Raw genomic sequence first — 23,512 nt, 5'->3', positions numbered from 1 at the left:
CAAGGCTCCTTTTCCTTATAAAACAGGCAACAAATCTGTACAGCATGGCCACGGCCACAGGTACCTGGCAGGGACGGCAGGAAATTTAATACCAGAAGTGAAAAGACACATGAAAAGACACATGATCCAGCATGGATACCAGCCTCATGAAAACCTGTCCTAAGGAAAGACACAGAAAGGTTTTCATGAGGCTGGTATCCATGCTGGATCATGCACAGCTTGTAAATACAAAGCTTTGGTGAAGCTTTGGTTGCACCCATGGGGTGACCTGCAACCACAGCTCAGCCTGCTCTAGTGCCCTGGGAAATCTGTCCTCCAGCCCTGCTGCCATCCCTCCCCACACCAGGGACACCAGCACAGCAAGCAGGATGGTGGGAAGTTGAGAAAAAAACCCCAGGTGAGCCAAAGCAACCGACATCAATGGCACGGTCAGGATGCGCCCAGCAGCAGGGAAGGTTTGTCTTCTGCAGCTTGAAGGCAGCTCCTTCCCCAGGGAAAAGTCCTGCTTTGTCCATTCCCGTCTCTCCTAGAGATAGAAGTCCCCCGTGGAGGCGTGAGGGGGATCTGGCAGCACTTCTGCCCGGGGCTGAGGCTGGCAGGGCAGTGCCAGGCTTCCCCCCAGCACTGGATGGTCCTGGGGCAGTCCCATGGCAGAGCTGGGCAAACCAGAGCCGCTGTGGGGCTAGGAGAGAGAGAGAACAGCGGTGAGGAGCTTTGCAGGGGGTTATCAGCACTGCCTGCGCAGAAAACACTGAGCCCCAGAGGGAGCAAGGCCCTTACCCTGTACCTGCCCTCCTGGCTCCGTGTCCCATAGGAATTCAGTGTCTCCAGAGGGCTGCTGATGCTCCCAAAGTGCTCTGCAGCTGAGCTGGGGGAAGAGTGCTGGGGCATGGAAAGAACAGAGCTCAGCTGCTTCTCGGGAATGAGCTGGTAGAAAGGGGGAAAAATCCTGGGGTATGGAGCCATCTCTTGCCAGGAGTCCCCAGTGCCGGCAGCATCCAGGCCGCACAATCCATCCGGGTGAAACTGCTGTAGGGGCAGGCCAGGCCCAGGGCCCAGGCAGCCCTGGGGCTGGGAGATCCCATCTCTGCTGAGGCCAGGAACGCCAGGCTGAGCTGGAGCCCGCAGCAGAGGGCAGACACAGTCCTGCCAAGGGCTGGGCTGTGGAGAAGAGCCGGGGCCACACAGCCCGTTCATCAGCAAGTGATGGTGCCTGGGCTGGCCGGGCGGTGCCACGTGGTCCTGGCACTGGCTGGGCAGGCAGAAGGACTGCTGGACATCCTCTTGGAGGGGCTGCACGACTGAGCAGCCTCCCTGCAGCTGCTGGGCCCCGGGTGGCTCCTGCGGGCAGGGAGCGCCCGGGGCTGAGCCGGGGGCGCTGTGCCATGGGGTGCCCTGCACTGGCTGGAAGGAGTGGAGCACAGTCTCCTCCCCAGCTGGCCTCCACTGGGAGCCGCTGGAGAGCTCTTCCTGCTCAGCCAGCTCTGGGAGCAGCCCTGGCACAGCACTGGGGGGCTGCTCCCACAGCAGCGTGTGGGGCTGGGGCAGGGCAGTGCGTGGCTGCCCTGCACGCTGTGCCAGGTGGCACCCCGAGTCCTCGTCCTGCATGTGGCACGGAGCAGGGCCTCCCTGCGGGCTGGGGGGCGTGCCTGGCAGGGGACAGACCTGCTGCCCTCCCTCATGCCCATCCACTGGAGGCCTGGGGACATGGGAAAGAATCTGGTTGCTGGCCAGGCTGTTATTCAGGGATGGGGACTGGTCTGGCTCCGTTCTGACCATCACCATTTTCTCATCCAGCAGCAGGAGCCCCAGGTCCTCAGCATTCAAGCCCAGGCCCTCCAAAGCACTGAAGAGCTCGTTGGAACAGCTCTGGTCACTCTTAATTGAGAGGAAGTCCATGGTGGCCAAGAGAGGGTCCTCCTGCTGCAAATCCAGCAGCTTCTCTTGGAGGCCGTTGCCCCTTGAAGAAGCTGGAGTTGTGCCCATACTCCGGGCATCCCCTCTTGCACCTGGCAAGGACACACCCTTGAGCTGGAAAGTGCTGCTGAAGGAAGGGTTGGGAATGGGAGCTGAGTGGGAGGTGTACACCGCCTTGTCCTGCTGCATCACAGCACCCAGCAGAGACCTGGGGTCAATGCCGTTCCTCTGGGAGCGCCCTGCGTGGCTGCAGGAGGGCTTCTTGGACTTGCTGAGCTTCCCTTTGCTCTGGAAAAGGTCAGGGAAGCCTGGGAGAGGATGAGAACTTTGGTATAGAAGCGCCTCTCCTGTAGCAAAGGTGAAGGGAAGGTGCATGGACCGCTTCCGAAGGTGCTCTCCTCCTTCTTCATCTCTGCAGGGCGGGAAGAGGACATTGCGGCTGACACAAACCCACCCCACAAGCGTGTCGCAGACATCTTTTGTGAAAATCCTTTTCTTAAGGATTATTCCTTCTGAGAAGCTGTGAGGCCTCAGAAACAAAATGTAAACAATGGTTATCTGCTGCTGTGGAATGCAACAGGTGGATCCGTGACTGGTCTCGTGTGGATGTTTGGAATTAGTGACCAGTCATGGCAGAGCTGGCTCTCTCTCTCTGTCCGAGCCACAAACCTTTGTTTTCTATTCCTTTCCATTCTATTCTTAGCTTAGCTAGCCTTCTGAGATGAAACTTTTCCTTCTACTCTTTTTAGTATAGTTTTAATGTAATATATATCTATCATAAAATAATAAATCAAGCCTTCTGAACATGGAGTCAACATTCTCGTCTCTTCCCTCACCTGAAAACCCCTGTGAACACCGTCACACAAGTGCTTCTGTAATGGGCAGCTGTGATCCCGGCAAGCCAAAGCCCCTTTGCTCCAGCCAGCATGCATTCACACACACAAACACACACAAAAAACCAAACATCTGCAGCATGACTGAGCATCACCCCTGTTGAGGGCTGGCCTTGCAGACGGGGATGCGGCTGAACAGCGCCAAGCACAGAATCCCACAGCTGCAGCAACAAAGGACAAACCCAACACGCTGCCCTGCTCAGGACACCCCAGAGCCATGGGGAAAGGCAGGCTGTGCCCACGCCAGCCCAGCACGTACACGAGGGGCCTCTGTGTGACCACGATGTACTCGGGCTTGCCGTTCCTGTAGACGAGCCGGGCGTTGGCCTGCACCCACTTCCAGCGCTTGTCCTTGGTCAGCAGCCGGAACACCGTCAGCCCGCTCTCGCCCGTCTGCATCACTGCCGGAGGAAGCACCACTGCTGCCACCACGGCACGCTGCACTTCCCAGCTGGAAACGGCAGCAGCGTGGCTGGCAGGCACAGGGGACTGTCACAGACATCTTTTGTGAAAAGTCCTTTCCTTAGGATTTTTCGTAAAAGATGTCTGTGACAGTCCCCTCTGCCTTTCCTTAGGCAAATCCTAAGGAAAAATCGTTTCCTCCTGAGAACCTGAGAGGCCTCAGGAACAAAATGTAAACGATGGTTATCTGCTGCTGTGGAATGCAACAGGAGGATCTGTGATTGGCCCATGTTGGATGTTTCTAATTAATGGCCAATCACAGTGAGCAGGCTCAGACAGAGAGTCCGAGCCACAAGCCTTTGTCATCATTCTTTCCTATTCTGTGAGAATCTACAAAATTAGAAAGTTTTTGCAGGCCGCAGAGACAGCAGAACTGTGATTAGAGCTAAGCAGCAGCCATGAGAAAGGTCAGCAGAAAAATTACTTAAACTGTAGGAAAGCAAGGGCAAATAGAACAAAGGTCTGTGTATTAACGCTTGTCTAGAATAACTCTTTAAGCTACAGAAAGTTTATCTAGCAGACTAGACATATCTAAACTAGATATTAGGAAGGTTAAAGCTTAATAATAGAGCTCTGTGCATTGTGTTTTAAAGCTTATAAGTAGGTATTGTATTTGAAAGCAGCAAGCATTGTTTTAACCAAAGGTACGTGTGCTTAGGGTGACTGGAGAAGACTACTGTCAATGTGCTTTTGCTTTGTGTGATTAGTCAAGAAGCTCACAAAGTAAGTTGTAACATTAAGTTCTGTGTCTGCTGCCTAGAATGTGAGCTGCTGGCATCTTGCCATTGTCATAATCATGTAATGAGACTGATGCTGAAAAATAAAACAGCTCGAGGTGCTTTCCACAGCAGCCCCGTCTCATTCGTGGTCTGTAAATAGCCCCCCTGCCAGCATCACTATTCTATTCTTAGCCAGCCTTCTGATGAAATCCTTTCTTCTATTCTTTTAGTATAGTTTTATTGTAACATATATCATAAAATAATAAATCAAGCCTTCTGAAACATGGAGTCAGATCCTCATCTCTTCCCTCATCCTAAGACCCCTGTGAACAGCTGAACACCCCTCGCCGCACTCCACACCGAGCTCCCTGCAGCAAAGCATCCTGTGGGGAAAGAGCCACTGGGCTTGACAGAACAGCCAACAGAGCTGCCCCAGTCCCAGCCCACTCATCAGCACAAGGGAGCAGGGAGGGGACTCTTACTCCTGACGTGGTTCTCAGCACAGTACAGCATGTCAGCAGCGTGGACAAACTGGTAGCCCGTGCCACACATCCGCAGCTCCGCCTCGGTGTAGCCCAGCACGATCTTCCCCCTGTGAGACACAGAGAGCACAGCGAGCTCACGGGCAAGGCTGGGGGGGATGTCAGGAATGGAGCACTGAAAGCTCTGCAGCGTACTTGGCATCGCACGCCAAGGGGGTGAAGTCCAGCTTGTGCTTGGTCCTGAAGATCATGTTCTTGGTTCGGATCTGCAGGATGGAAGGCGGCTGCAGGGGTGTGGAGATGGCGAACAGAGCGAGCTGGGGGGGCTGGACAGAGCCATCTTCAGACCTTTCCTTCTGCCCATGAAGGAATTTCAGCCTGCCTTGAAGGTTCAAAGCCTGGGAAGAGAAGAAAAGCTCAGTGTCATGCAGAAAAGTGAGAAGGAAGAGAGCTACATGGAAAGGAAGATGTCTGTGTACAGAGTTGGTGTGAACAGAATCATCAAATCACAGCATGGTTTGGCTTTGGAGTGACTTTAAGGATCATCTTATTCCAATCCCCCTGCCATGGGCCAGGACACCTTTCCACTATCCTAGGTTTCTCCAACCTGGCCGTGAACACTTCCAGGGATGGGGCAGCCACAGCTCTCCAGTGCAGAGAGAAGGAGGGATGACCACCACCTACTTGATTTGAAGACACGGTTTCAACAGAAAAAACTAAACACAGGGGAGAAAAGCACTTGCTTGGTCAAGATTCAGCATTTCTGAGAGGAGAGGAACAAAACTCACAGGGAGAGGCTGTAGGTACAGGCCAAACCTACGAAAAACAGGGGAAAGTCTCTTGCTGAGACAGGCACGTGCTGCACGTGTGTTGAAGATTGCAATGCAAGATGTTTTCCATTCCCATCTGTATGGCAGATCACCTTTGTCAAGTGGGCAGTTTGCTTTATCTCTCTCTCTGAGTGACCACATTCACACCTCCCTGGGGAGGGGACATTGCTGATAACAGACTATTGAATGTCACTGCATGGCTGATAAGAACTAGAACATCCCATTGGGAGATGTGAGCCCAGAGGGAGGAGCCAAGCATTGCTACCCAGATATAATCCAGAGGTTTGTGAGACACCAGCACGGCTTTCTCCACGGGATTCCCCAGAGGAACAGCAGCTGCCTCTCCTTCCACTGGATCTCCAGAGGAAGCATACATCCTTCTCTACAGATCCCCCTGCTCCAACAGAACCACCCCTGACACTGCAGGAGGGCTGCAGCCACATTTCCAATGGGACTGCCACCAACAGCCTGACCCACAGGGTGTCAGGCTGGGTTCTGACTCTGTCACTGTTGTCCTAGTGTATTGCATTGTTTATTTCATCCTCTTATTTTTCTTCTTCCCTATTAAAGAACTGTTATTTCTGCTCCCATATTTTTGCCTGAGAGCCCCTTAATTTAAAATTTATAGCAATTTGGAGGGGTGGGGAGGGCTTACATTCTCCATTTCAGGGGAGGCTCCTGCCTTCCTTAGCAGACTCCTGTCTTTCCAAACCAAGACAACATGGCAGAAAGGAGCACAGGATCTTTCCAGGGGGTGGTTTCAGTGCTGGTGTGACCCTCTGTGGTGCACCAGCCCCTCTCCTGCTGCGGAGGGTCTGTACTCACCAGGAAGCCAGAGGAATTATCCAGGAGGCAGCGAAAGCGGCACACAAAGCTCCTCTCCAGGAAGGAGGAGTTTTCTGGGGGCAGCTGATCCGGCTTGCAGATGCCAGCAGAAGAGCTAAGACTCTTCCCTGCTGTAGAAGAGAGGGACTGAGAGAATCAAGTAAGAATTCACCCCATTGAGGGCTGGAGGTGCCCAGCACTGGGCACTGCAGCTGTTCGTAGAGCACAGCAACAGCAACTGGGGGGGAAAGCCACAACACTGGAACGAAGCCGTGGCCTGAGCCACATGGGGGCAAGTGGTGACAGCCAGCTGGGGTCCCAGCATCCCTGGTGGCATCCAGGATGGCAGCCTGCCTTTACCTGCTGCAGAGGGCTCACCAGCGTCCAGGGCCCAGCGGAGGTTGCGCCTGAACTCCGGCTGGTCCTCGGTGTGGATCAGCTCGAAGACACTCTGGTGCATGACATCTGTCTGGAGGGGACACACCATCTGTAAGCTCTGCAGCCTGTCCCCAGGGCCAGTTTTCATGTCCCACCTGGGAACAGCCTGCCATGGCCCCAGATGGTTTCACCTTACCCAGTTTCCCCGGTGCTCAAATGGGTCCCTGGCTAAATGAGGTTGGAAACTTTCCCCCAGAACTGATGGTGGTGGGAACAGACAGCACATTTGGCTTTAAGGACTCCTTGCCCATGTTGGGCCTGACTTCCTCCCCTGAGAAGCTTAAAGAGCCAATACAGCTTCCCTCTGACATCCCCATAAGTCAAAATCCTAGTGCTGGCTTAAGAAATTAGATGAAAACATGGATTTTGGAACAAAATAGCAGCAAGGCCACCCCATCCCTACACTATTCCCAAGAGAACAATGCCCTGGGACTTGCTCCCTGAGCCCAGGTGGACAGGTGCCATCTACCCCAGGTGCTGGGCACAGCCAGCTGTGTGTGCGTGACACCAAACCACAGTTTCCCTGCAAATATGATCTAGTGTCTCCTCCAGGCTACCTGGGTGCCCAAAGTGCTGGAGCCCTGTGGGATTTACCAGGATTTGAGTGGGTGTCCCAGGCAAACTGGGCAAGGAAGCCCAGACATCTCCCCATGGCCATGAACCCCCTGGCTGCTGGAAAGTATCTATGGGCTGATGAAGTCCCTTGTCACCTACAAGTGACCACGTCTGACAACACGGGGTCCAAATTCCCAAGGAAAAGCCCCAAACAACTCCCTGAGAGCCTGTGATCCCTGCAGAGCCTCCTCCCTGCAGGGAATTTGGGGCTATTCACCACCACCAAGGAAAAACTGGCTCTCCACAGCGAGTCAGAGTCCCACCAACCTGGTGAAATCCCAGATAGTCCTGGATCGTATGCGAGGAGTAAAATATCAGCCCTTCTGATGTCACCACCAGCACAAAGCCATTGAGGGCCTGTGGGAGAGAGGAGATCAGCAGGTACAGGCCACAGCCAGTTCACTTCCACAGCAGGACACCCAAAGCCTGGCTAGCAGGCAGCTGAGCCACCACAGATGGCCTCTCTGAGCTCATGCAGCTCTTCCACATAGCTGCCTGGGAATATCGTAATCCAGACTGATGAAAAATTGTGCTTCCATCCTGGGAGCATTGACTCCCACTCAGCTTTGGACATTTATCCTCATCCTGTGCAGGGAGCAGATAAAAGCCTCTGAACTTCTTGCAGTACGGAAGTAGACACCATCAGGAACAGGTCCATTCTGGTGAAAATGAGCCTTTCCAACAGCGTTAAGGGCCTTGGGGAACAGGTCCATTCTGGTGGAAATGAGCCTTTCCAACAGCCTTGAGGGCCTTGGCTGTCGTGTGTGGCCATCCCAGGTTCCAGAGGAGTGGCCTGGAGAAGGACCATGGAAAGCCTGGACTGTCCCTGGGCAAGGAGCAAGGCCAAGGAAGGTGTTGTCTCTGTTGCCCATTCCCTCCTCAGTGCTGAAAGGGCCTTAACCAGTGGAAATGGAAAAGCCAAAAGCTAAAGCATAAAGGTTTGGATTTGAAATTGCAGCAAAAACAATCTTGATTTCTGAAAAACCAGTTTCTTCCAAAGCAGCAGGGAATTCAGGCTGAGTCTGGTGCCTGAACTTGGGGGAAAACTACAAAATCCCTGGGTGACCCCAGAGCACCTTTTCCTTTCTGCCAATACATCGCAGAATCATTTAGGTTGGAAAATCCCTCTAAGATCACCACCACCTCCAAGATCATTTTCTCTGTAACACTACCTGGTTCATGCAGACCCCACCCCCCTTAGGCTGAATGCTGTGCTCTGTTTTCACAAAATAAACACCCAAAGCTGTTGTGCCTGTGTGGATTTGAAGCCCCAAGCCCTCCGCACAGAGAAGAGCAAATGCAGCCATCAATCTGAAGTTTCCATTGCATTTTTAATGTTGCACGCTTAGACATTTCACAGTTCACTGGCCCTTCCATCCACTCCTCAGGCTCCAGGATTGCAAAGTCAATATTCAAGGGAGCACTGGGCTTCCTGGCAGGAATAGGCTGAGCTGATCAGAGCCTCTGTCTTACCCAAGAGGGGCTCATTGCTACCGGTTTCATAAATTGAGGAAGTAATTTAGGTGTTTTCCCTGAGCTAAAAACCCCACAGCAGGACAGGACACGTGAGAAGGGACCAGGATGCTGGATGACAGTGTCCTTTACACGTGCAGAAGACTAGAAGGGGCAGAGGAGCTTCCCTACCAGTTTGGGAGGGCAGCTCTTTTGCTGTGGCTTTTAAGAGCCAAAACCATCCTGTAGCACTGACCTGGCAGGGAAGCCACAGCAGCCAGCCCTGGCCTGCTTCCCCCACTTCATAATGGGCAGACATCAGCATTAATTAGGGCCTGGCATGGAGTCCCAGCCAAGTCCAGCTATTGTTGCTGCCAACTCCTGTTTCATTGTCCAGGTCAGAGTTTCTCCCCCCTCTCCTTCCCTTTTTTTCCAGGCACAAACACTCTCTCTATTTACTGGGGTTGGTCTCAGTGTGTGGGAATCTGCTGCAGAGGTTAATCAGTGCTGCCAAATGCACTTTAACCCTTTGAGCAGCTTCAGAGGAAGAAAGGGCAAGAATCAGAAACAAAGGAAGTTTGGCCATCAGAGGTGACAGAGCAGGCGGAAGTATGTTTGTAAGCATGGAGGAATGTTTCCTTGAGGGGGTACAGAGACAGATTCTGAGCTCCTGCCACATCCAGGGTCCCATAGGTAGAACCCTGAGAGAGCTCCACCAGCTTTTCAGATGCTGTTTGGTACCTCCAAAAGGACAGTACCCAACTGTGTGAGGAGCTGATGAGCAGGACATCAACCCCCAGCAAGCCCTGCTGAGCAGTTTGGTTATATCCTGAGGGGAAAACCCTCAAGTTTCTGGTTATTAACCAGGCAGGCTTTAGCACTTCTCCCACCAGACACAGAGAGTCAGTATCAGTGTGCCCACACTGAAAACTGTACTCAAGCACCGTGCTCAGCTTGGTTTTCACATTGTACCTTTGGCACACTTAGACATGAGGGCAGAGAAGCACAAAATACAAATCACCATGCTCAGAAATCCAGCAAGATGTTCCTTACATATGGACTATTTTAAAATGGCAACTTTTTCCGGGAATAATGGGAAAAGCAGGGAAGAAGCAACAGTTTCTGCCCTAGGGACCTTTGGAGGTCTTAAACTTCTGCCCAGTGAGAAGCACAGTGAGCTACACCACATGAAATCACAAATCACCTGCCATGAGTGAAAGAACAGCCTTATTCTGGGGTACAACTCAAAGGAGCTGGAAGAGGGACAAGAGGAAGATCCCGTGAAGGCATTTGTGAGGAGCACTAACCTGTAGGAGCAGCTCACCCTCTGGAACTGCTGCTGAGCCCAGAGCTGGTCCAGCGCCACAGGCTCCGTCCCTCTGGGCTTCCTTGGCACCAGGATTCTTCAGAGCAACTGCACCAAGAAAAGGGAAGGAAGAGACATCAGTGCTGCAGGAACACACTGCCACAACAGCTGGAATGCTGCAGGCTGGACAGTGCAGGGGAAGGCGCTGTGCAGTCACAGCCCTTTGCTTCACCTCTCACAAGATTGATTTTAACAGGATGTTTCCCCACCCCTCAACTGTTTCAGTCTGGGTTTTTCCCCCCCCCCCCACTCCTTTTGTCCCTCTTTTAACATCCTGTAAGTAAAAAGCAGTTAAAGCCAGGTGGGCATCAGAATCATAGAATTATGGAATCATTAAAGTTGGGGAAAGATCATGGAGCCCAACCATTCCCCAGCACTGCCCAGACCACCACCAAACAACATCCCCAAGTGCAACATCCACAGGTCTTCTGAACACTTCCCAGGACAGTGCATCCACCACTGTCCTGGGCAGCCTGGTTTAATGCCTGACTTTTTTTGTGAGGAAGTTTTTCCCAATACCCAAAGTAAATCTGCCCTGGCACAGCTTGAGGCCATTTCCTCTGTCGCAGACACCTTTCACGAAAAATCCTTTCCTTAGGACTTTTTCCTCCTGAGAAGCTGTGAGGCCTCAGGAACAAAATGTAAACATTGATTATCTGCTGCTGTGGAATGCAACAGGTGCATCTGTGATTGGTCTCATGCGCTTGTTTCTAATTAATGGCCAATCACACCACAGCTGGCTCGGAGAGAGAGCCGAGACACAAACCTTTGTTATCATTCTTTCCTTTCTATTCTTAGCCTAGCCTTCTGATGAAACCTTTTCTTCTATTCTTTTAGTATAGTTTTAGTGTAATATATATCATAAAATAATAAATCAAGCCTTCTGAAACATGGAGTCAGGTCCTCGTCTCTTCCCTCAACCTGAGACCCCTGTGAACACCGTCACATTCCTCTTGTCCTGTTCCTTGGTCCCTAGAAGCAGAGCCCAGCCCTCACCTGTCAGGGAGTTGTGGAGAACAAGAAGGTCCCTTCTGAGCTTCCTTTTCTCCAGGCTGACCCCCTTTCCCAGCTCCCTCAGCTGTTCCTCATCAGATTTGTGCTCCAGTCCATTCCCCAGCTCTGTTCCCTTCACTGGACATGCTCCAGCCCCTCAATGTCTTTCATACTGTGAGGGGCCAAAATTAAACACAGGATTCAAAATGTGGCCTCAGCAATGCTCAGCCCAGGGGACAGTCACTGCCCTGCCCTTGTGGCCACAGCATGGCCTTCCTGACCACCTGGGCACATGCTGGCAGCAGCAGCAGAACTCTGCCCTGCACAGGAGGCACTGCAGCAAATCCCAGCATCAGGAATGTGCCATTTTGAAGGACACAGCTCAGCCAGTGTCTCGTTACAGTTCAGGAACCCAGTGGGTTTACTCAACCAAATTAAGGCAAGCCACAGCTCACAGTGGGAAAAAAAAAAAAAAAAAAAAAAAAAAAAAAAAAAAACAAAAAAAAAAACCCACAGAAAACACAGAGATGCAGACACAGAGATCCAATAGTGGTCCATACACAATCCACGCGCATGAGGGAATCTGTCACTCAGCTGAGCTGAAGGATGTGCCCCTAAATTTTGTTCTGTACTCCCCAAGAGAACAGTTCCTGGGGATATTTCAGTGTACGGGTAAGATGACAACAAGCCTGTGCATGACAGGCCCGTCCAGAGGAACTCACAGGAAAGCTGGGAAGCCTCCTGCCAGCACCACGAGGACAGAGGACAGCATTTGGCTGCTGGTAAACCTGCTGCTCCCACTGGGATCTGGGAGGAAAGATGTGAAACGCCAGCTGCAGCACCACTGTGGCCTGCCAGCTCACAGAGGGAGCAAGAGCTCTCTTGGATCTGCCTTTGCCAGCTCCTGGACAGGAGGAGGGCTGCCCTGGGAGCAGCAAGTGGACTCTGGAAGCAATAGGACAGCAAGTCAGCAGGCAACAGCCACCAGCACATAAACAAAGCCAGGCTCTGTAACAGGCTCTGCTCTCCCTGGGCTGTGCTGAAGCAGCTGCTGAAACTCAGCTCCTCCATCTGCACAGAGCTGATCCTGAAGGATCTCAGATGCTGCAAAAGGCAGATGTTCCAGAGTCAGGCTCTGGGGACAAAGTTCTTCCACTAAGGCACAGGACCATCCCAAAGATCAACTTTGCTCTGTAACCAAAGGCAAAGCACAGCCCAGTTCTGACACTTACAGGAAAACACCTGACACAGCAGCAATCCCACTGCTTCTGGGAGCTCTGGAGAACTCCCCGAGCTCAGCCTGCCCAGGCTATTTCAGGAGCTGGCCAGGGATGGGCTGACACCAGGACTGAGGTTACAGCAGTGCTTGCACAACTGTGGGTCGGGCCCGAGCCAGCTGGGGTGGACACACACACAGGCTGCTGTGGCCTCACCCTTTCACACCCCGAGGGACCCCTGGGATCCCCTGTCCAGACTGGAGCACACATAAAACCTCAGGGAGGAACAGGCCATTGGGATGAGAGAGGCCACAACACCCAGGCAGGGCCCTGTGGCGTGGAAGGAGCAGGTTTGTGCCAGCAGCCTTCCAGCAGCTCGCTTTTCTGATTGCTGGGAGTGAAATGTGGGAGCTATGAATTATTAAAGGTCTCCTCTGTGAGCTCCCAGCCTGCTGCGCTGGAGGTGAGATATAAAAATAAACGTGGCTGAGAGGAGAGCAGCTAAAAGTGCTGCCCTCTGCTCAGGGCTCTGGTTTAATGGCTCAATATCACCCCTGCAAACAGAAATCTTCATCTCAACCACTGCCTAAAACCAGGCTATGCTATCAGCATCTGGGCTGTGGGGCCAGAGGAGACACACTGACAGCAGAGAACAGTCCTGTGTCCTCTGTGGGGATGTCTGCCACTGCTGAAGATTGCAATGCAAGATGTTTTCCATTCCCATCTGTTTGGCAGATTACCTTTGTCAAGTGGGCAGTTTGCTTTATCTCTCTCTCTGAGTGACCACATTCACACCTCCCTGGGGAGGGGACATTGCTGATAACAGACTATTGAATGTCACTGCATGGCTGATAAGAACTAGAACATCCCATTGGGAGATGTGAGCCCAGAGGGAGGAGCCAAGCATTGCTACCCAGATATAATCCAGAGGTTTGTGAGACACCAGCACGGCTTTCTCCACGGGATTCCCCAGAGGAACAGCAGCTGTCTCTCCTTCCACTGGATCTCCAGAGGAAGAATACATCCTTCTCTACAGATCCCCCTGCTCCAACAGAACCACCCCTGACACTGCAGGAGGGCTGCAGCCACATTTCCAATGGGACTGCCACCAACAGCCTGACCCACAGGGTGTCAGGCTGGGTTCTGACTCTGTCACTGTTGTCCTAGTGTATTTCATTGTTTATTTCATCCTTTTACTTTTCTTCTTCCCTATTAAAGAACTGTTATTTCTGCTCCCATATTTTTACTTGGGAGCCCCTTAAATTAAAATTTATAGCAATTGGGAGGGGTGGGGAGGGTTTACATTCTCCATTTCAGGGGAGGCTCCTGCCTTTCCAAACCAAGACAGCCACCAAACACAATCCAACCACCAGGGTGTGAGGGTTAAATCAGAATTCCAGTGGAGGCTCCCCAAAGAGGACAGGCTCCTGGCTGTGGCCACAGCAGGCTGGCACCCTGCCCGGTGTCCCCCAGCTTTGTGTGTCCATAAATAGCCCCGTGCAGCCCCTGGGGTCAGCAATTCAGCAGAACTGTCACAGCACATCAGGCTGACGGAGCAGAAGGAGCCCGGGAACCGCCACATCCTCTCTGCTGCGCGCATCCTGCCTAGAGCTGGGACCAGGAAAAGGGGATCCATCCCAGGCACAGGGCTCTCCTTCACCCACGGCAGCAAGACCAGGTGCAGCCTTTGCCCCTCCTGCACAACTGGGGACAGGCACTTGCAGGGAAAAAAGAGAATAAAAACGAGAGAAGTGGCTTTCCCTCCCTCTGGCCACCAGTGTCACGTCTGTGTGGTATTCACATTCTTTGGAAAAATCCCTTTGCCCAGGATTTTTCTCCTAGGAAGCTGAGAAGGCTCAGAGCAAAAAAAAAAATTATTTTATTTGATTCTCTTCTGTTTTGTTCGTGTGGAACGTGTTTAGAGATTGTTTCATTAGATTCTGATGTGAATTGTTTTCATCCATGAGCTAATTAGTGCCAAGCTGTGTGGGGACTCTGAAAAGAGTCACAAGTTTTCATTATTATCCTTTTAGCATTTTGCAAGTATCCTTTCTGTATTCTTTTAGTATAGTATTCTTTAATATAATATAGCACCATAAAATAATTAATTAGCTTTCTGAGAACACAGTCAGATTCATCATTTCTGCCTTCATCTGAGCACCCCTCAAATACAACACCTTTGTTGCTGGAGGTGAGAAAGGTGAGAAGCTGGTCACCTGAAAGCAGCAAGGCTTGCACAAATTTCATGCTATTTCTTCCAAGAAACAGCTCCTGCCAGGCCCTGCAGGCTATTTGGCCACAAAGAGCTCCATCTCTAGATGCTTGAGCCTGGGAATCTGTTTCATGTGGCGCTGCAGGGACACCTCACTGCCTACAGAGTTTGCCAGTGAACTCCTGAACCTGCCAGGGCTTTGCAGACCTGGGAAATCCCTGCAGCACCAAGCAGGAATTAACATTTTTGAGAGGATATCTCCCAGGCCCCTTCCCTCCACACAGCAAAAGCTCCTGGTGGGAGCAGGGCTTCCATCAGCCAATGACTGCAAAGGAGAAAAATGAAAACAACTCGATCCCAAACCTGCTCCAGGTGTTGATGAAGGAGAAGGACTGAGCAGACAGTGAGGACAGAGCGGAACAGAGAAGGATTTTGGTAATGATGCTCCCTACAAACCTTCTGCCAAACACCCCAGAGTGCACAAACCACTCTGGGGGAAGGATTGACTGATTTCTTAACAAAACTGCCTTTTATCCACCTCTCTCCTTCTGTGATTTGTGCCAATCCCCTGAAGAACTGGTCTTACCTCACAGTAAAGTCTCTACTCCCACAAGTGCATCTCCAGATCTCCCTTTTCCATCCACTTCTCCAGCTTCTCCTTGCTCATGGGCAGAGGGACCTGCAGCTCTGTTGCTCACATCAAATAACCCCCTCAACATTGCTTTTTCCTACTTTTTATTGTTAGTAAGAGAGAAAATATTGGAAATTCAGAAAACATCATGTAAATGGTGAGGGAAGTGGGCACAGGTTTGCTGACATCAGAGCCATCTTTTTCCTGCCTTGCTGAACCATCAGCTGGATTCTCATCAGTGCTGTTCAAATCCCATTTTCCAGCCACTCGCAAACAGTTCCTGACTTTCCATTTGTTAATTCATAATGGATACCGGGGTTTTTCTTAACTTCGGACCTGCCACAGTTCCCTGTTGGCAAAAATTTCATTAAACAGATGCATTATTTATCCCTGCCTGAATGGTGTGGATGCCCTGCTTTCCAAGAACCACACTCGTGGTTAATAATGGATGGCCTCTTAAAAGACCTCACTGCGCTTCTAGAACCAAGGAGGCCTTGGCTACATGGAGCTTTTGGTTGTGTCACTTGGGTCTCAAAGGGAGAAAAGCACGTGCAGGAGTTGAAACAAGGACAAAGATGACAAGGACCTGACAGATTTTCCTTCTTCCTGCAGCATCACCAACTGTCTGAAGCCTCCCTCTCCCAGTGCTCCTCCCTCAGGAGCTTTAGTGTCCATCACAGAAGGGTTTGGGTTGGAAGGACTTTAAACACCACCTGGTTCCCCTCCCCTCCTGTGGAGAGGGACCCCTTCCACCAGACCAGGAAGGATCATCCCAGCCCAAAGCCTCAGCCTGGGGTTTCTTCCCAGTCCTGCTCCCCTGCCAGCCTCCAGGAGCCTGCTGTGAGCCCCAACAGCTTCCCTGAGAGTCAGGGGGAAACACCTGGCAAGGAAAGCACACAGCGGGAAAACTGCCTGCCTAAGGAAGTCACAAGAATTCTCTGCCTTGAATTGCGCCTCCAAGGTCAGCTCATTACCCAGGCAATTAAGAGAGCACAGTGATCACAGGACCAGGCTTTGTTTTTCTTAAACCAGCCCTCAGGCTTCGCTGCTACAGCTCTCTGCTGTGTTTGACAGCTCAGGAGGAGGAAAGGCTCACAAGTGAAGGGATGAGCAGCCTTAGTCCCACACACCCCATCTCGAGCCCTCATCCCTAGGCAGAGGTTTCAGGGGCACGCTCATATAGCCTGTAATAATTATATAATTAAAAGCACTTTTCCAGCCTGACCTGACTGCAGCTCAGGCACTTTTGGGATCACCACAGCTCCAGCAATAACAATCTGGGTTCATATCGCAGTTCAAAGGGTGAGGCTGAGCCCGGAGGCTGCACATTGATCCTACAGCAGCCACCAACGATTATAAGAGGACTCTCGGAAAATCCCAAGCCCCCAACAACCCCAAGAGTGTTATCTTTTAAAGACATGGGAGAGAAAAACTGCTTAAGTTCTGGATACACGACCTTAAGCTTCCGTATGGAAGAGACCCATGCAGAGCTCAAACCCACACAGAGCCCAGAACAACTCTGACCCACAATCACAGACTGTGCAGCCAAAAGTTTGTGAGGTGTTTCCCCCTCTCCTCCCAGTGATGCACAGAGAGCCAGGCAGGATGCTGCACACAGGCAGAGGTGCATCTGCATCCCCTGAGGATTCCCACTTCAAGGCAGGCCTAGCCCATTGCTATGGGGTTCAAACTGCTCCTGGCACCACAGACTGACCTCTTCCTACAGCTCATAAACTATTACAGCGACCTGAGTGGGCCGCTGCTGGTGAGAGAGAGACGGTGAATCTTGTATCTTGATCAGAAGGCTTATTTATTAATATATGATATATAATACATTATTACTATACTAATAGAATATAGAGAGAGGTTTGCAGAGCTGCTAGCTAAGCTAAGAATAAATAGAAAAGAATCCACAACAAAGTTGTGTCCAGGGACTCAGTCCCCTGGCTTGCACTGATGATTGGCCCTTAATTATAAACATAGAAAATGAGCCAATCAAGGTGTTCCTGTTGCATTCCCCAGCAGCTGATAACAATTGTTTACCTTCTCTTCGGGGCCTCTGGCTCCCAAAGACACAGAAATATGAAAGAAAAGGATTTCTGTGGAGAAATGTCTGCGACAATAAACCCTCGACTTGATTCAGAGCATCAAGAGGAATCCCACAGACGAATCACTGAGCATCAGGCACAGGGCTGTGACAGGCATAGGGCGCCCTGGGGACACCCAGGGACAGGTGAGTGCCCAGCAGGGGCTACACTCACACACCAGAAGGGCCAGTCTTGCTATAGGATGGGAAGCACAGCTCGGACGAGCTTCCCAGCACTCTGCAGGAACAAACTGCTAGAGATGCTTCTCTAAAGTGAGCCCTTGACCACTGTGACATCTACCAGCTGGCCTCTCACCAGGAGTTCAAGTGGCCCAAGACACAGAGATGGCACCTGACAGACACACCACAAGGCGCCTTTGAAGCATCTTTTTTTTTTGGTAAGAAATGTTCTCGCAGAGCAAGACAGCAAACCTTCCCCTGGAGCACCCTTCCTTCTCTCTCCATTTCCAGAGGGTGAAGGAGGTGGAAAAGACAGGGACCCCTCCTCCTCTCCCAGCAGCGTTTGTTTGGCCCTTGCTCCAGGAGGTGGAACAGGGAGGGATTAGAGGGGAGCAGCCCGGCCAGGCACCACCACCGGGATAAGCTGCTGGCACACAGCTGGTGTGACAAGCTGTGCACCCCCTGGAGCAGTGACAGCAGCGCACGGGCTGGGAGGGGACAGGGAGGGGCCCTGCAGCACAGCCCCACCTCCACCAAACCCCAGGAGTGAAAGAGCCTCCAGCAGAGAAGGGAGGAAGGTGAAGGCAGTGAAAGAGAATTAAAAATACTTGTGAGCCAAGGTGTGATGGTGTTCACAGGGGTTCTTGGATGAGGGAAGAGATGAGGATCTGACTCCATGTTTCAGAAGGTTTGATCTATTATTTTATGATATATATTACATTAAAACTATACTAGAATAATAGAATAAAAGGTTTCATCAGAAGGCCAGATAACAATAGAAAAAGAAAGAATGATAACAAAGGTTTGTGGCTCGAACTCTCTGTCTGAGCCAGCTGGGCTGATTGGTCATTAATTACAAACATCCAACATGAGACCCATCACAGATCCACCTGTTGCATTCCACAGCAGCAGACAATCAATGTTTACATTTTGTTCCTGAGGCTTCTCAGCTTCTCAGGAGGAAAAATCCTAAGGAAAGGATTTTCCATAAAATATGTCTGTGACACCAAGGCGGAGAAGAAACAAGGCATTTGGGAGGACTGCTGTAAGGGAAGAAACCTGGATGGGAAAGGAGGACAGACAAGCCTTTAAATCAGCTGGCACTGATGTTTGGATAGGACCCTCAGCTTGGAAGCAACCTCAGCTCCTTTTGGCCCTTCTAGTCCAGGTGCTGGGTTCTGGTCAGTGCTGCTTCTCCAGCAGGATGGATGTCAGATGGGCTGGGTATCTTGCTCCCTAGCAGGACACCTCTCCCAGCGTCTCCATCCCTCCTATGCTCACCTCTTCCATGGCAAGGAAGCACTTGTGTGAACCTGGGATTGCAAAGTCAGGCAATGAGGGAAGGGAGAGGCGCCTGAGAATCTCACAGAGGACAGCACTGCTGCCCCATCACAAAGGGAGCCTCTTCCACCTGGCGTGGATCAGGAGCAGACCTTGGCTGAGATCCCACCTCCCCCCGAACCACCGGACACAGCTGGCACTGAGCTGCTTCCTGCTTTGTTCAACTGGAGAGATGCGAGTGGGAAAAACGGAGTGGAATCAGCCCACAATCACACAGAGGATGCTCCTGCCCGCTGCTCTCCCAAAGCCCTGCAGAAAGCTGGCACCAGGCTGGCAGCAGAGCCACCAACACACAGCACATCAGCCTGCTGGGGGATGTTTTGGGTCTGTTTGGGTAAATGACCCCGCTCAGCACAGGCAGTGCTTGATGATCCTAAACCACTCCAGAGATAAAACAACACTGAGCAGCCTTAAATCCTCCGATTCCTGTTGCTGAACTGCAGGCCTTGAGTGATGCCCCCACGCAGGCACAGCTCCCTTGGGGCCACAGAAAGAATAAAAATCCTCATGTCCTCGGGAAAAACACATCCTTATAAAGCTCAAAGACCTTCAAGCCCATACAAACTTCCACACATATCAGCTACGCATAAATCGAGATGGCGAAGTAACATTATGTGCTGTTAATTATTAAACCGATTAATAATTAATAAATCAATGATTATTTATTTATTCCGGCTGGGGATGGGCTGGCATACACCTGCTGGGTGAATTGCTGTCAGCAATCATGGGCAACACCTGAGACCTGCTCCAGCTGTTTCTCCTCACAATCCATGGCAGCACATCCCAGGTTTTGTCCTTGCTTTCCTGAAATCTTATCTTAGGGAGCACTCAAGCAGGGTGGATAGATAAATAAAGTCGGTTAAAATCAATTATTTTGTTGATAAGCTTGCCCAGAGTTCCATTTAAGGATTCTTTTTTAATTGGTATTAAGCATCACAAAGGACTCAGCTTGGTCTGCAATCTCTGCTTGCATCTGAAAGGCTGAAGCTCTCCTCCTTCTTTGCCACACCTGCCTCAAAGCCATCCAAACTGGATGGACAAACTGGAAATCGGTGTCATGGAATTAAACCAGGTGGAACGACAAGGCGGGGAAAAAGGACCCAGAACGAATGAGACGCTCTCAGAACGGTAAATGATGAGCTGGCTCTGCCTCAACCCTCCCGCTAAAAACAGAATTTTACCTCAGGAGAACCCACAAATAATCAATTTCACCCCTCCAGACCCCTCTGATCCCACGGCAGGGTGGAACACAGCTCCAGCCCGGCAGCTGAAGACGGCACAGCAATGAAATGTTGGCTAGAAAAGGGGGGAAAGCAATTCCAGGGGAAAGAAACCAAACTTCTGAGGGGTAAAAAGATTAAATTCTAGGGCAGGTAAAGAACAAAATACTCGCGGGGGAGAGGAAAACAAAATTCATGGGGGGCACGGCAAAATTCCAGAGGTGTAAAGCAGGAACGACACAAAATTCGAGGGGGTAAAACCCACCAGAATTTGAAGTGGAAAAAATAAATAAGGGTGGGAGGGAGCCCCCAAAATCCAAGGGGGACGGGGAGGGGAGAAACCAAACCCAAAATTCGAGGGGAAAAAACCCAACCCAAAATTGCAGGAGAAGAGAGAAGTCCCACAAAATTCAAGGCGGAAGGAGGGGATCAATTTCAATGGGAAACAAAAAAAAAAAAAAAAACAAAAAAAACCCCAAAACAAAAATCATTGACGCGGTTAGAGACACAAACATTCGAGGGCGGAAAACCCACACAATTCAAGTGGGGGAAACCCGTCAAAATTCGAGGAGGGGGGAAAAAAAAAAATCCCACAAAATTCGAGGCGGGATCGACACGAAACTCCTGAAAGTGCGGAGGAAACCCCAAAATACTACGGGAAAAAAAAAAAAAAAAGGCACGATTCTGGGAGGTAAAGAAAACAAGTTTTTGGTTGCAACAACATCCCGGGAGGGGTGACAGGGCTGTAGGAGGAGGCAGCCGTGAGGGAGGAGGGACAGCACAGAGCTCCGGGCGAGAATTGCGGCAGGGGAAGCGGGGAAGGCACTCATCCCTTACCGCCCAAGAAGCTCCTGGCACGCAGAAAGCCGGCGCTGAGGCGGAGCACCGAGAGCTTGTCCAGTCCGGCCACTACGTCGGGCGGGAAGGGCAGCAGCCCCGCCAGCCGCTCCAGCTCCCGGTTTAGCCGCTCCCGGTGCCGCTTGGACGGGTTGGAGCCGCCGCCTTCGGCCGGGCCCGGTCGCGTCCTGCCGGGCAGAGCCGCGTTAGCGGGGACACCCCTCAGCCCTGCCCCGGTCCCCTCGCCCTCACTCACGCCCGCGGCACCGGCTTCCTCCGCCTGCGGCCCGCGTACATGGCCGGGCCGGCAGCGCCCGAGCGCCCGCCACTCCCTCAGGGAGAGAGGCAGCGACAGGGGCAGCGGGAATGGGAGCGGGAATGGGAACGGGAACGGCCCGCCCCCGGCGAGGGGGGAGACGGGGGATGGACGGGGATTTGGGGCTGCGGGGGGTTGGTGTATGATGGAGCTGAGAAGGGATTTGGGGGCTGAAGGGGGAGTGGGAGCTGGCGGAGGGAAAGGGTGATGGGCGGGAGGGATAGCGAGGGTTAACGAGGAGGTGGAGGGGATGGTGAAGGGGGATGAAGGAGGATTTGGGGCGTGAAGGGGCTGTGGGTGGGGATGGTGAAGGGGGATGAAGGAGGATTTGGGGCGTGAAGGGGCTGTGGGTGGGGATGGTGAAGGGGGCTGAAGGAGGATTTGGGGCGTGAAGGGGCTGTGGGTGGGGATGGTGAAGGGGCTGTGGGTGGGGATGGTGAAGGGGGATAAAGGAGGATTTGGGGCGTGGAGGGCTGTGCGTGGGGATGGTGAAGGGGATTATTGCAGGCTGTAGGTGGGGATTTGGGGCGCTGAGGGGAGGTGCGGACCGGGCCGTGGGTGCTGATGGCTCGAACAATCCCCCTGGTGCTCTGCCAGGTGCAGAAGGGCGCACACCTGAGGCTTGCGGGTAAGGGAAGAGGCTGATAAGAGGCAAATCCTGCGATGTGCAGTAAGGCTTTATCATGCCAATGTTCTCCCTCACGTCGTGGCTCAGCTGTGAGAACTCCTGTTCCTAAGTCCGGGGACATTCACACACAAGCTGAAGGTGCCCATCCCGACTGATGGGCCATAATTAATTTAACTACTCTCACTTGTAGACAGCTGCGACATCTCAGAAGGTGTAAAGAGTCCCCAGGTGTCCCGTGATGCACAGTTATATCCAGTGTGAAGCTCCCCGCCCCAGGGAGATGTTCCCACCTAGCCTCAGCAGGATATAAACCCCATGGATGTGAGGTGTGTTGAACTCTTTCCCTTCACTCGATGGATGTAGTCTGCAGTCACTTTCCACCCTCCTATCTTTTCCCTCTCTCTTCCCCCCCCCCCCCCCGCCCTCACGCTTGCTGTTAAATAAAAATCCATGCTATTGGCATTCATATAAGGTGTCGTTTACACCTTATTTTGGGCAGAGGCATCTCTGTAATAATTTTTAGTAGTCGGATATTTAAAACCACGTGTGTCAATGCCGAGTGTAACCCTGCCTGTGAGTCCCACAACCCCACAGGGCAGTTTGAGGGTGCAAAGGGGGGACACTGTCACACCTCTGCTGCCGTGCATGCCCACAGTAGCTGGGGACAGTGACGAGAGTGTCACACACCCAGCACCAGGTGTGTGCTTGGGCTTTTCCCAGCACTTGCTCAGTCAAGGAAGAAATGGAGAGACATGGTTTTGCTATAGATGGATCATGAGATGATTGGCTCTCGCAGTTAAGGGATAACTATTGTGTGAATATTCAGAAAGGCTGTAGTGATGTGTAATTATGTTATTGTGGTTTAGATGCCCTCTGTTCTCCCCACAGTTCCCTTTCCCCCCTGTATTGTTGCCATCAGACAGCCTGGGCTGTCTGGGACAGGTACAAAGAAGGCTGCACATGTGTCCCTTGCATGGGGCAGCTGGGAATGGAAAAGCTTGGTGCTTAGGGGGTGCAGCATGGCAACACCTGACCCCCAATCCAGTTATAAAGCAGTCTGCACTGATAAATGGCAAGGAAGAGCTGACTGACAGACTTTGGGAGGGCCAGGGCTGGCTGATGCAACCCCCAGGTGTACAAAAGGCTGAGCATCCATCTTGAAGACAAACCAGCCACAATGTTATACACGAGGGGCAGTTCCCAGCACTGCAAATTTTCCCTTATGTAGTCCTTTGTTGTATTTCTGTCAAGGCTTAATAAACCTTTTTAAATTTTCAAAGTGAGCAGTGGTTTCTCACAGTTTCGGATCAAAACAGACATCAGCACGAAGCAAATCACCCTTTAATCCATCACCAAACACAGGCTATGGACAGCTCTTTTCTCCTCAGCACCTTCCAGCTGCCACCAGCAGCACAAAGAAATCACAGAGCAGAAAATGAGACGCTGCCACTAGAACAGACTTTATCTGTACAGCCACGAGGTACAGAGAGATCAGAGCACATGGGGGGACTGTCACAGCCCCAAGCAGCAGTGCCCCACCCCAAGGCCCATCTCTGGCAGCACTGGGAGCCCCTGGTATGCCCCCAAAACCATCTCACCAGTGCCAGAACAACAGAGGCTGGTGAGCAGAGTCCATCCTGCTGCTTTTTGGATCTGGGTCATGGCCAGTCAACTCCTTGCCCATCCAAGGTGCTCCTCGAAGCCACCTCGGAGTGGTCCAGCACGTTTCAGCATTGCTCTGCTCCCAGCCTGCAGAGAGGAGCTTGACCTTTCCCAGGCCCCATGAGCAGAGGCAAAGCTGGGCATGAAGGAAGAGACCCAGGGAGATGAGGCCATGCTACACCAGGACATG

The 23,512-nt window shown here is 51.9% G+C and overlaps 1 protein-coding gene across 1 annotated transcript; it reads right to left on the bottom strand.

The window, feature by feature from the left end:
* Positions 1 to 496: 496 nt before the first annotated feature.
* On the bottom strand, positions 497 to 21,041 carry LOC131560469 (aryl hydrocarbon receptor-like). Its single transcript, XM_058809211.1, has 11 exons — positions 20,973 to 21,041; positions 20,717 to 20,904; positions 9,941 to 10,047; positions 7,449 to 7,538; positions 6,489 to 6,597; positions 6,129 to 6,259; positions 4,669 to 4,871; positions 4,474 to 4,583; positions 3,070 to 3,211; positions 781 to 2,329; positions 497 to 682 (listed from the first exon to the last, which is right to left on the bottom strand). The coding sequence occupies exons 1-11, from the start codon at positions 21,011 to 21,013 to the stop codon at positions 527 to 529; spliced, it is 2,826 nt and encodes a 941-aa protein (XP_058665194.1). The 5' UTR covers positions 21,014 to 21,041; the 3' UTR covers positions 497 to 526.
* Between the last annotated feature and the right edge of the window lie 2,471 nt (positions 21,042 to 23,512).

Source organism: Ammospiza caudacuta, chromosome 8 (genome assembly GCF_027887145.1).
Source record: "Ammospiza caudacuta isolate bAmmCau1 chromosome 8, bAmmCau1.pri, whole genome shotgun sequence".
In the NCBI taxonomy this organism is placed as follows: domain Eukaryota; kingdom Metazoa; phylum Chordata; class Aves; order Passeriformes; family Passerellidae; genus Ammospiza; species Ammospiza caudacuta.
Note: the sequence above shows the minus strand (reverse complement) of the source record. Positions and strands in the feature narration are given on the sequence as shown.